Source organism: Nelusetta ayraudi, unplaced genomic scaffold (assembly GCF_046127955.1).
Source record: "Nelusetta ayraudi isolate G7.1 ecotype Tasmania unplaced genomic scaffold, CSIRO-AGI_Nayr_v1 ptg000264l, whole genome shotgun sequence".
Classification (NCBI taxonomy): Eukaryota; Metazoa; Chordata; class Actinopteri; order Tetraodontiformes; family Monacanthidae; genus Nelusetta; species Nelusetta ayraudi.
The window spans coordinates 38103-50000 of record NW_027466313.1 but is presented as its reverse complement, the minus strand read 5'-3'; the positions used below and the strand labels follow the sequence as shown (position 1 = coordinate 50000).

The 11898-nt window shown below is 47.4% G+C and overlaps 1 protein-coding gene, 1 long non-coding RNA gene and 1 other non-coding gene across 5 annotated transcripts; 1 reads left to right on the top strand and 2 right to left on the bottom strand.

Moving 5' to 3' along the window:
* Positions 1–2504: 2504 nt before the first annotated feature.
* On the bottom strand, positions 2505–4719 carry LOC142882418 (uncharacterized). Of its 2 annotated transcripts, none has more exons than XR_012925785.1 (5): positions 4644–4719; positions 4193–4322; positions 3326–3407; positions 3080–3146; positions 2505–2678 (listed from the first exon to the last, which is right to left on the bottom strand). It is a non-coding gene; the product is annotated as an uncharacterized LOC142882418 (long non-coding RNA). The 2 variants fall into 2 exon arrangements; XR_012925784.1 differs by having other exon boundaries at positions 4193–4265; positions 4644–4713.
* Positions 3945–4144, bottom strand: LOC142882421 (small nucleolar RNA SNORA74). The gene has a single exon (XR_012925786.1). It is a non-coding gene; the product is annotated as a small nucleolar RNA SNORA74 (small nucleolar RNA).
* Positions 4720–6062: 1343 nt separating the features above from the next.
* Positions 6063–11415, top strand: hvcn1 (hydrogen voltage-gated channel 1). 2 transcript variants are annotated; one of them, XM_076017153.1, is made up of 6 exons: positions 6063–6214; positions 8199–8413; positions 9299–9403; positions 9488–9719; positions 10128–10240; positions 10982–11415. In XM_076017153.1, the coding sequence occupies exons 2-6, from the start codon at positions 8237–8239 to the stop codon at positions 11036–11038; spliced, it is 684 nt and encodes a 227-aa protein (XP_075873268.1). In that variant the 5' UTR covers positions 6063–6214; positions 8199–8236; the 3' UTR covers positions 11039–11415. The 2 variants fall into 2 exon arrangements, with proteins under 2 accessions (XP_075873268.1, XP_075873269.1); XM_076017154.1 differs by having other exon boundaries at positions 6095–6214; positions 8194–8413.
* Positions 11416–11898: the final 483 nt, after the last annotated feature.

Genomic DNA, 11898 nt, shown 5'->3' with positions numbered 1-11898 from the left:
ACCTGTTAGCACTTTGCTAACTTAGCACAATACTGAAAGCACTTCACTGGGGGTACCTGGCTATTTCACAAGACCAGAGCTGCTTGAACCTGTGAGCAGGTCCAGGGCGTGACTGCTGACTGGTGAGGTCACTGTTACATAGAAGCACAGGGAGAGGACACAGCGGCAGCAGCAGGAGGAGGAGCCTAACCCTAACCCTAGCCCTAGCCCTCTGGCTGCACTGTCAACGACCACAGTGTTTATTCAATAAACCCTCTGCCTCTTAATTAGACTGCCTCTCTGTCTACACACACACACACACACACACACACACACACACACACACACACACAGTAAGGTAAAGATGCACAAAAGATGAGGGAGAAAGACTTTTGGAATTGAAGAAATGTGGATTTTGTGTGTGTGTGTGTGCGGGGGGGGGGGGGACTCGTGCTATTATTTCTTCAGAGCAATCAGTCAAAACAAAATGTTTTGCAGCGTCCTGGTTGGTGGATTTCACAGCTCAACGAGTTGACACGTCAGTGTGAGAGCAGCAGCTTGGAGGTTTATTACCTCTTATTATTGTTGTTATTGTTGTTATTATTGTTGTTATTGTGTGTTGTACACCTGTGATATTTCCTTTGTATTTCGCTCCACTTTCATCATTATGGCGATTCATTTCACGGAACACGCCTTCCGTCTCTGACCCGAACCCGAACCCCTGTGATGAGCGATGCAATCCCACCTGCTTGCTGGCTTGGACTTTAAAAAATAAAAATAAAAAAATTGCCGCCAACTATTTTTAGTATGGAAGTATGGAAATATCCTGCTACTCCAAGCACTTCGTGAATCTGCAGTTCACGCAGAGGGGCGCGTGTGAATGGTTTTGTTTCACGGTCCTGTGCTTCCACCTGGTGGTCAATCGCAGCACTGCAATTGGACCAAGGGCTGCCTGGCCCGAACAACAAGACTGGAAATGACCCGAAGCGAGCAACACCATTGAATAGGCTATTGGAACAGTGACGTCATCATCATCATCATCGCCACAGTGTGTGATATTATGTAGCATTATTCCACTGTCTGTCAGCAGCAACAGGTGGCACTAAAGGGGCGTGGTTCTGCTGCACTGCAGCAACAACACGCTGTCAATACGCTCTGAGGGACATGAATAATAAAGTTCACTCTAACAACTCTATTATTCATTCATTACATACAACATGCGTCTATTTATCATTAAAATGAAATGTTATATTGCAGACAATGATGATGTAGAAAATGTTCTGGAGCCTCACAGTGAACCTCTTCTTTCTTTCTGTTTGTTTTTACATTTGTGGGCCTTGATGTGCTTTGCTCTGCTCCATTCCCGTTTCCACACACACACACACACACACACACACACACACACACACACACACGGTTTCTGCTTGTGTTACTTCCAGATGCAGCAAATTAAACTTTTCTCAAGCGGTCTTTTTTTTTAATCTGAAGTCAAAGAGACTCTTTAAAGACTTTAAAATGCATCACATGACAGAAGTGTTGATGGAGGACGAGGCTTTGAGGCGACTCACTGTGATGACATCAAACTCCTGGACAGTAGGGAGCCACTGAGTCTGAACACCACCAGCAACACAACTGGAATTTTCCATCAAACTGTTTTTGGAGCCACTTTAAAAAACAGTTTTAATAACTGGAGGCTCCTCCCCTCCTGCACACTGACAAACTGCACAACGTCAACTGGATTAAAATAAAAATAATCTGCTGCCACCTTGAGACTGTGCCTTCACCCACAGCCAATCAGCTCACTGCATCTCCTCCACTCACCGCTCCTGCAGAAAGCAGCGATGATCTTTCAGACTCCTTGTTCACTGCAGTCTGGTGAACCTGAGTGGAACTCCAGCTGGGAGTTTCTCACCTCAACAAACTGCTCACACTTTCAGCTTGCTGACTTTGGAATAAGAAACTCCTGAGACGTTAGCCACTGCGCTGAAGCCACAGTGAGCCGGTCTGGGGTTCCGGTCCAGGGCCGAGGCTGCGTGGCCTCCCTGTGCTCACTGCAGCTGCCTCCACTGGAGACCACTGCAGCTGCCTCCACTGGAGACCACTGCAGCTGCCTCCACTGGAGACCACTGCAGCTGCCCCCAGTGGAGACCACTGCAGCTGCCCCCAGTGGAGACCACTGCAGCTGCCCCCAGTGGAGACCACTGCAGCTGCCTCCAGTGGAGACCACTGCAGCTGCCTCCAGTGGAGACCACTGCAGCTGCCTCCAGTGGAGACCACTGCAGCTGCCTCCAGTGGAGACGGGAGGGCACTGCGTGGACCCGCCACTGCAAACTGACTGCAGGTGTGGACGGTCGTCTGCGTGGCTCAGCAGATGAACTGAACTCCATGCAGTGACCCGCAGCTACCCGATGTACCGAGTACTGACCCAGAGTACAGCGCTGCTCTGGGTCAGTACTTGAAGTCATTCACTTGTACACTTCTGGTTCACTTCTAAGCCTTGTAAACAGTGGCACATGACACTCAGGTGAAAAATAGATCCGTTTATTCAATCACACTTTCATTCATCGAGATGTTCTGCATCTCTGGGGGGCGCCGGCCGGGACCGAGGTCTGCGACACGGAACGTGGCTCTTCTCTTCCTTCACAGCCTCAGTTTGAAGCCACTTGGTCAGAAGCAGGACGTCATCCTCCAGTGAAGCACTGCAAACAAAACCATGCATCAGCAAACTGCAGTAGTGCACAGTGTAAAGTCAGGTTTCACTTCCAGACTGGTCCTGCCTGGTTTCCAGGTCTGCTGCTCAGGGTTGGTTTAGCTAACCATGGTTACAGACGCTAGTACACAACCACACATCATTACACACACCTCTGTGTGTGTGTGTGTGTGTGTGTGTGTGTGTTGTCTGGAGAGCAGAACCCAGCAGCAGTGTCCTCAGTGTTCCAGGGCTTCAGTCAGGTTGGAGTGAACGGTTCTCACTAGAACCTGTGCCAAAGTCCTGACTTTATCTCCCAATACCAGATTCCACTGCAGAGACGGCCCACTCTGCAGTGGTAGTACAAGATTGGTTGCAAAGTGAGGCTCAACACGTGCACGGTGGACTCACCTGGGCAGGATGGTCACACGTCTCCTCAAAGCTACACTGCATTAGCGTGGGCTAGCGGCTCCACCTGCTGGGGAGAGGTGGGAACTGTCACTGAACGGCAGCACTGCGACACAGGAGGCGGACAGCCTGCTGCTATGCTCAGGCGTCAGAACGTCACCACGATGTTGGTCTGCATGATGTGTTATGTTACATGACATCACAGCATAGAAGAGGAGCTGGACCACGACTGGACCGAGCAGTACTCACCATCAGCAGGACCAGCTGGACCAGGACCAGCGCAGCAGCAGCGTTACTAACAGCTCCTCATGGTGAAGCTCAGCAGCTCAGCCTGCAACACACACACAATTAAAGCTCCAGTGTGAAATATTTGGACATTTTAAAGAAGAAACAGCGCCATCCAGTGGTTACATAATAGATTGAAGCATCTTTCACTCTCCCGAGTTTGCCAGTGAACTACCAACTACGGAGCAGCTGATACCTGCTCCTTGCTTGGTGTATTTAATGCCACCAGCGTTCAGCCTAAATAGCAAACGTGCTGTCAGGCAGCTGGATTGTCCACACCAGGCTCCCTTAGAACTCTGCTAGCGCAGGAGGGCAGCTGGGTGCAACTCCACAGGTGAAAAACCACCTCATGAGCGCCAAAACCTGTTAGGCATATTGGAGAGGTTGTTCCAAGTTTTTATTTCCATCTTCAAGTTCTGAGTTCTGGGGGTTAGTGTTAGGGTTCTGGCCGTTCTAGGGTTCCAGGGGTCATGGAAACGCAGCTACAGAAAATATATGCTAGCCAACACAAAGCCCAGTGAGCTGCAGCACTCAACTGTGGTTCTGGTTCATTTGCACCAGGGGTGAAACACTGCAGTGTGTCTGTGCAGCCCCCCACTAGGCCTGCTGCCTCCTGGGCTCCATGCAGGCCACTCTCTTGGTGGGCTTCGCTCTGCAGCAGCTCAGCAGCAGCGGCTCTAAAACAGAGCCGGAGCAGCCGAGGTTCTCTGCAGAGGCTTCCTCTGCCAGCACTGTAACACTGAGCCAGACACAGACCGTCTGGTCAGCTGACTTAGAGCTGGGGGGGGGGACCAATCAGAGGACGGCCTTTGGCCTTGGATGAGGTTTTACCTTCAGGCTCGCGGTGCGTGCTGGGCCAGCCATCCCATAATAGAAGCTCCGTATGCAGCAGTGCTCCAGACATCTGTGTGTGAGAGACCAGTGACTTTATATCCAGAACTGGACCCGAAGGGATCAGAACCTAGAAGTCATTAAACACATCAACTCGAACTGTGAGACGGAATAAACACAACTTTACGGTCACAACACAACACAACACTTTCTATCGACCGACTACAACGGGTTAATATATAAAACGTATCCTTCCTCTAAGAGCCGCCTGACATTCAAATGCGGCACGTTTACAAGTCACGTGGTGGCACGTGAACGAACACAGGCCGCATTCTTCGCACACAAAAAACACAATTTGCCGCTCATTTTCACTTCCACACAATTCGTGCCAACATGAAACAAACTTCAGGCATTAACAAACAAACGGATGAACAAAGAAACAGAAACTCACTGCAGTTTGGAGCAGAGCGGGGCAGAGCGCGAGCTCACACACACGACGGAGACTGAAAGAACGACCGGAAGTCTCGCATTGCTTTTATGAAGTGGTGAGTGCCGCTAAGAATTATGGGTAAAGCTTCTTCTTCTTTGTCAGTGCTGTCTGTCAGACTGTGGCCGACAGCGCCCCCTACCCACTACGGAGCGCACTACGCATAATAATACTGCTGTACGGAAGCCCATTAGTGCCATACGAGACAAAACAGTGCTCACGTTCACGTTGAAACGTTTAAACGTCAAACAATCACGTCGCTTGGTGAAAGTTTGACGTCATTTCTTGATAATTTTTACGCTCTTCCGCCGCTACATTCCAGCACAGGTCCTGCTAATACTACAAGTCCCAGAATGCCGTGCTGCTACTCTGGCTAACTTTTCTTTGAGCACTTTTTCTTGCTACTCCAATGGCGTTGAATGGTTGCACTGAAGAATAGTATTCTCACTTCATCGCCTTATTATTGTTATTTTAATTTTAAATGTATTATCAAAGCTTAGAGCTCATGTTTAAATCAGACGGCTGCAAATAAAAAAGAGCCCTACAATTTTCATTTGTTTATTTTTACATTTTATTTATTTCAATGTGTGTTGTTGTTGTTGTTGTTTTTGATTTTCTGAAATTGGATTATACATGTGCACAACATCCAGCAGTGACGTGAATGCTTCATCCCATCCACATTAAGACACAAAGGCATCAAACTTAATGACCTTTGACCTCAAAATGTCAAAGTAATGGTTCTTAATAGACATTAGTATCCATGGCCAGCTTGTCAAAGGTATGAGTAATGTCCATTCCAATAATATTCAGAAATGTATGCGCATAATTCATTCACTTGCCCAGCTTTGTACAGCTTGCGGTCCATGTGATAAGCAGCTTTACACCTTCTGACCACTAGAAAAAGTTCAGAATTACTGTACAACCACAGAAGAATGTGATACATATCCAAACATTAAGATTTCCAGTCCACCGTTCCCCTTCAGGTGGCAGTAACCCACCCCAGGAGGCCCTTCATTAAATATCAGAAAATACACATGCATTTCAAAATAAAGCGCACGTACAGCACAGCCAACAAGTGACATTTTTGAAGGAGCTTTATTTTGAAATGTTACTTCAGAACTATCTGAAATTGAGTGGGGGGGTTCCTGAGGTGGTGGTGGTGTGCCAGTTTAGAAGTGGAATGATGGACTGACAATCAGGAATTTTCCTGATTAATTTGAAACCAAGTGCAGAGAAAATCGATTCTATCTCGTTTACCGTTCTGCTGCGTGATTACCGTAATACCTGGTGTACACAGAGCAAGCGAAAATCAAGTATCTGCTGGCTGGCTTGACCGCAGTGGCTGCAGGCGTTGCCGAGCGAGGAGCGTAGCCGGACTGCAGCAGCAGAGGGACGGAACTACTGGAGTGTGGAGGAAGTGGTAGTTGGTGGTAGTTGCTGGTTGCTGGTTCGAAGGCGGAGGTTTCCTTCCTCGCCTTCCCCTCCACTTCTCCCGAGCTCTTCAGAAGCTCCAAGGCGCGAGGAAAGCCACGACGGTAAGTCGTCGTTTCTCTGTCGTTTCTTCACCAATGTCTCTTGAAGCGGCTCGGCTGTTTCTGTCCGAGTTAACTGCTCTAACATTAACTCGCCGACACTTGTTGTTTTAAAAATACAACAGCAGAAACTGTTGACTCGGCCAAAACGCAACGGGCGGATGTTTTTTTTAAATCACGAGATTCTGCGTTCATCACTGCGCGTGAAATGTGAGTGAGCTCAAAGTCGACGCTCGTTTGCAGCGTCAAGATTCTCACTGCAAATGACTTTTATTGCAAACTCGTGTCGGTTGTTGAGTGCTTTGTGTTGAGGTTCATCTGCGCCACTTTGAAGCCAAGAAGCGTCGCTGAGTTTCAACCCAGCTGGAAGCCTCTGTTATTGTTATTGTTGTATGTTATTGTCATCTTTTTAAATTCCCATTCTCCTGTATTACTGCTCATTACAATGCACACACGCTTTAATTCCCCTCTGTTGATGCAGTCACGCTCTTTTCTCTCTGCACTTCGTGTTTTTTTAACACTTACATTTTAATCACGTGAGGTTTTGAGTTGCTGTAGAAATAAAGCTGCCTTGCCTCAAGCAAACTTGGAGCATTTGCAACCCATTAGTAATATGATGATGATGATGATGATGATGATCATTATAATCATCATTATTGTTATTATTATTATTATTATTATTATTATTATTATTATTATTATTATCATTCATAGTGGTGTTTTTTTTTTTTTTTTTTAAGTCATTTTAAATCAATTTGAGTAGAATGACCTTGGTTTCTGGTATAATGACCTTGGTTTCTGGTATTTGACCCTGGGCTTGGATGATGCGCCAGAAGGTTTGCGGCGGCGGCAGAAGAAGAAGAACCCTGGGCTCTGTGTTCCTGAGTGCTCTTGCTGCTGCTGTGTTGGGTGCGAAGGGTCGTGCGGGGTTAGGGTTGCAGCTTCCTGCTGACCGCAGCCCGTGGTGCTGTCTTCATTTCTCAGTGATGTGTTGCAAGGTACAGAAAAAGGAGAAGTTGCCTCACATTGTCCAACGTGTGTAGAAACGCACACAGGTGTTGTCATGTTTCAGTTGCTGGCTTTGAAGCATCACTCAGGCTGTTGTGATTGGCTCGTGGCTTTGTGGCCATAAAGAGAAAAAGTTCAGCTTTTATCCTGCAGGACAAACACTTCAATTCAATCATTTCAATTCAAACATTTCAATTCAAACACTTCAATGATTTATTTGCTAGATGCGACACTTGGGGCAAGCGTTTTTATTTAGATTTTTGTGGAATAAACGTAGGTCTTCATTATAAGGGAAAACAGTGTGTTGTGAAACTCCACCAGTTTAGAAGCTCTGCTTTAACACATACAGCCGACTGAAGTATGGTGGTGCTTCCAGCTGGAGCAGTTAGCTCAAATACCTGAGCACACGCTGGTACAACCTGCTTCAGTTGTTATGTATTGTATTATGGTATTGTAGGTATTCATACATACATCTGAGACACTTGAAGACTTTAAATGTGTCTTTCTGTGTTTGACTTATTTATTTCTATAAATCTACTTCTATATTGTGAGAGCTTTGTTGTTCACCCTGCAGCTCACTCTCTCTCTCTCTCTGTCTCAAATACCTCGTAGAAAAAAAAAAGTAGGAAACCGCTTTTCACTCCGCTGCCGACTTCTGCTGTCTGTCTCTCTCTCTCTCTCTCTCTCTCTCTCTCTCTCTCTGTCTCTCTCATTTTTTTTATTGTATTTTATTTTCACTCCCACTGGTCAGAAGCAGGTGACCTTTGACCCTCTTGGACTCTGATCTGCTCCAGGTTTCTTCCCACAGGGTAGTTTTTCCTGGCCGCTGTCGCCCCCTGCTGCTTTGGGGGTGCAGTTGGTTTTCCTCAAAGGGCTTTCAGACGCCTTTGGTTGTGATTTAGCGCCGTACAAATCAAAGTTGACCGATCGATCAATTGATTGATTGATTGGTTGGTTCCTTTTGATGTTTCAAGTGCAGACTGTGAAGCGATCCAAGGTGCAGCGTGGGACAAGATCATGTCTCGTTACCTGAGGCACTTCACCACCGTGGGTGACGAGCAGCCGGGCCAATGGGAGGATGAGGAGGAGGAGCTCCACACAGCCAGCGAGGAGCTGAGTCCAGCCAGCAGCCAGCTGAGAACTTCCACCTTCAGAGAGATGCTGCAGAGACTCTACAGTTCTGACCGTTTCCAAGTAGGTCTGCCATAGTTTATCAGACTGTAAATTACCAGTGGGGGGGGGGGGGGGCAGTCAGGGCCAGCTCGCTCTTCTCTGGCTCTTCTCTCTTCTCCTATATGAAGGTGATGCAACGTCTCTGTGGATTCTCAGGCCGTAGTGTCAAGTTGAGGCTAATATGAGGTGTTTATTAATTGAGGGTGACATCAGCGATGGCCTCGGTGTGAAATGCACTGCTCGCCACTGCTGTCTATTACTATACACATACTGCTACTCCTTGCCTCCAGAAGCTGCTGTTATACTGCTGTCCACCTGGGAAATATAATCAATAATAATATGTCATGTGATTGCCTACGAGTCAAAAACATCCTTCGTTGCTCCACGTGTGAGTGAGTGAGTGTGAGTGTGTGTGTGTGTGTGTGAGTGTGTGTAACATGCTGGTCTACACCATTTATCAAGGTGATTTTCTACCCAAACTGGCCGAGGCAGTGCAGAATGGACAACGGGTTTGTGACAAACAAGCCAACTGTCGGGAGACACAAGAACAGCTGAGACTCGGCCGACTGAAGTCAGAATGATGAGGGAGCAGAGGTTGAGTGTGGCTTCACAGTCGTACAGAAAGATGACGGCGATCATCAACAGGCTCGGTGACTGATTGGAAACAAATGGAACAATTATTGGATCGCAAATAAGAGAAAGAAGAAAACATCCTGAAGGTTTCTCTGCAGGGCATGGTGTGCTGGTGGGCGCAGGGGAACCCCGGCCAGAAGTTCCTGCTGTCTGGGAACCCCTGCATTCACCAAGCACACAATCAATGTGTTCCAGTAGCGACACGCTGCTCTCCAGCAGACCTGAACTCAAGGAGTTCAGCATTGATCTCGCTCACCACTGGGCTTTCTCCAGGTGGCCGTGGTGTTTCTGGTGGTCCTGGATGCTTTCTTCGTGCTGGCAGAGCTGCTGATAGACCTGTCTGTCATCAAGCTGGACCATGACCACATTGTTCCTGAGGTCAGAACCGACACCGACCTTCCCCCACACAGTCTCTCCTCTTTCATTCCCACTCACCAATGTGTCTCTGGTGCCTTCTTGCAGATCTTTCACTACTTCAGCTTGGCTCTTCTCACCTTCTTCATGGTGGAGCTGGTTGGGAAACTCTATGCCTACCGCTGGGAGTATTTCCAGCACAATTTTGAGGTGTTTGATGGTTTGATCGTGGTGTTTTCCTTTGTGCTGGACATCGTGTTCATCTTCCACGAGGACGCCTTTGACGGCATCGGTCTCCTCATCCTGCTGCGTCTCTGGAGGGTGGCCAGAATCATCAATGGTGAGGAAACCGTGCTGCTTGAAGATATGAAGTCTCAGAGAAATCAGACCATGCTGCTTTTCTTGTTAGTCCACGAAAACTCAGCGTTTCTCCCTCGATACGAGTTAGCCAGAACATCTGTCTGCCCTGCTAGTATCGTCTGAGCCACGTTAAGGCTTTGCTTTGTGTTTCCCCGACGCTACCACGGTTTTAATATTCTGCAATCGGCCCTGAAAATAAAGTGTGACGATCTCACTTCATAATAATCCTGAATGGAATCATACACAACAAGTCTTGTCCGTTCTACAGAAGTCAAATCAGTCCAAGGCCTTCATGTCTTCCTCTGCGCCTCAGAGCCGTTGTGGTAAAGTTTTATACACTGAGAGCTTCTGCTGTACGTGACACTGAGTGGCTGTCCACGGCTCCCAGGTATCCTGGTGTCAGTGAAGACCCGTGCACAGCAGAAGATGCACAAGCTGAAGGAGAGCTACGACCACCTGGTGCAAAGAGTCACGCAGCTGCAGGAGCAAACGGATAAACTGGTGAGTTGATTTCTCCACCGCCGCCCACATTACCCAGGAACACCTGCACCCAGAAACACCTGCACTCTACCAGCACTGCCCGTACCAGCAGGCTGTGGCTCCCGGTCACACAGCACCCAGGATGGTAACTATGTAGTGAACAAAGGCCAAATCAAGGGGCTTGATAGTAAAGCAGGTTTAACATTCACAGAACCACTAGAACACAAGGAAGGGGGAGGGATTCCCTGCAGTTGCACGGTGTTGTTGGTGTGCACACTGAAGCTGTGCATGCAGTCAGGTCCGCTCCCTGTAGACCAACAACAGGTGTAAGATCCTGCATGTGCAATAACTGCACTGCTCTCGAATTCTATTGATTCTATTTCTACTCAGTTTATGTCCACTCTGTGCACTGTATGAGTTTGTATGAGTGTGTGTGTACCGCTGCTGCCAACACTGAGACTTTCCCCATTGAGGGATTAATAAGGAAATATATGTCCATCAAAGGGGAATATCCAGTGCTTAATGCAGCGCCCCCTGGTGGTCGTCTGGGATTTATAGACCCAGAGTTATTATTACATTTGTCACCCGAGTTGCTCGGCAGAGTGTTACTGTGAAGTTTGTGGCGCTATTTCAAACAAACAACAACTATTGAGAAATGCATCCGTCTTTGTTGGTCTGTGTGTGTGGTGTGAGAGGTGTGTGTGGTGTGTGTGAGGTGTTGAACATCACAGCGACCTTCCTCTCCTTTTCAATCACTCACAGGAGCAAGAGAACCAAAGACTCCAGGCCCTTCTCAAGAAGCACGGCGTTGACTTCTAGCTCCGCCCACTGTTTCCTACAACTGCTCTCCATCGCCTTCACCAATCAACAAGCCTTCCTGCAGAGTGTCCTTGGTTACAGAACTTACACTGATAGCACACAGGAAGTCTATCACCCGTAATGAAGTTCTTTTATGCAAATATCTACAATCAGAATGTACATGGTTAATGTGGTCAGAATGGATGTTGCATCATCAGGTTCTGCCACGTGGCGAGCTGCCGTGTTCTTGTAAATACTCACACAATGTACATACGCCTCCATGTGTTTGTGATTCAACATTTAAAGAAAGTCAGCATTTTGTTTCAAAAACTGTATTCATGTTTTGTATGAAGACTTTTGTTTTGAAAAACATTTAAAAAGTGCAGATATTGACAAAATGTGTTCAGTAAACAATTCTTATTTACAGATTTCACTCAACACACAGCAACATGTGAGTGGGACACATAAGAAAGTATGAAGTCACAGCTTGAACAGGAAGTTGAAGGAAAGAAAAGAATTCACCTGGAAGCCGTTTAAATACCTGTTGGAAAATGTGGGCCATAGAAAATCTGGGGAGTTTGCATGCACAAAGGAGGAGGTGGAGGAGGACCTCCACCAGGTGAGGAGGTGGAGGAGTGCCTCCACCAGGTACATCTCAGGAGGGTGGAGGTCTTGGGATACACGGAGAAGCTCAATAAATCTTCAGTTTAAGTTTAAAGTTTGTGCTTGCAGGCCACCATAGTTCACTAGCAAGTTGAGGAGGGGGAGTGAAAGACACTGCAATCTAAAATGTAACCACTTGATGTCGTGGTTTCTTCTTCAAAATCTCCAAGTATGACACAGTGAGCCTTGAATGTTCAGCAGAGCTGAAGGGTCTGGGT

Excerpts from the sequence above, each read along its gene's own strand:
- hvcn1 (XM_076017153.1), top strand. The coding sequence starts at position 8,237 with ATGTCTCGTTACCTGAGGCACTTCACCACCGTGGGTGACGAGCAGCCG. Across the intron at positions 8,414-9,298 it reads ACAGTTCTGACCGTTTCCAA|GTGGCCGTGGTGTTTCTGGT; the intron begins GTAGGTCTGCCA and ends GGCTTTCTCCAG. Across the intron at positions 9,404-9,487 it reads ATGACCACATTGTTCCTGAG|ATCTTTCACTACTTCAGCTT; the intron begins GTCAGAACCGAC and ends GCCTTCTTGCAG.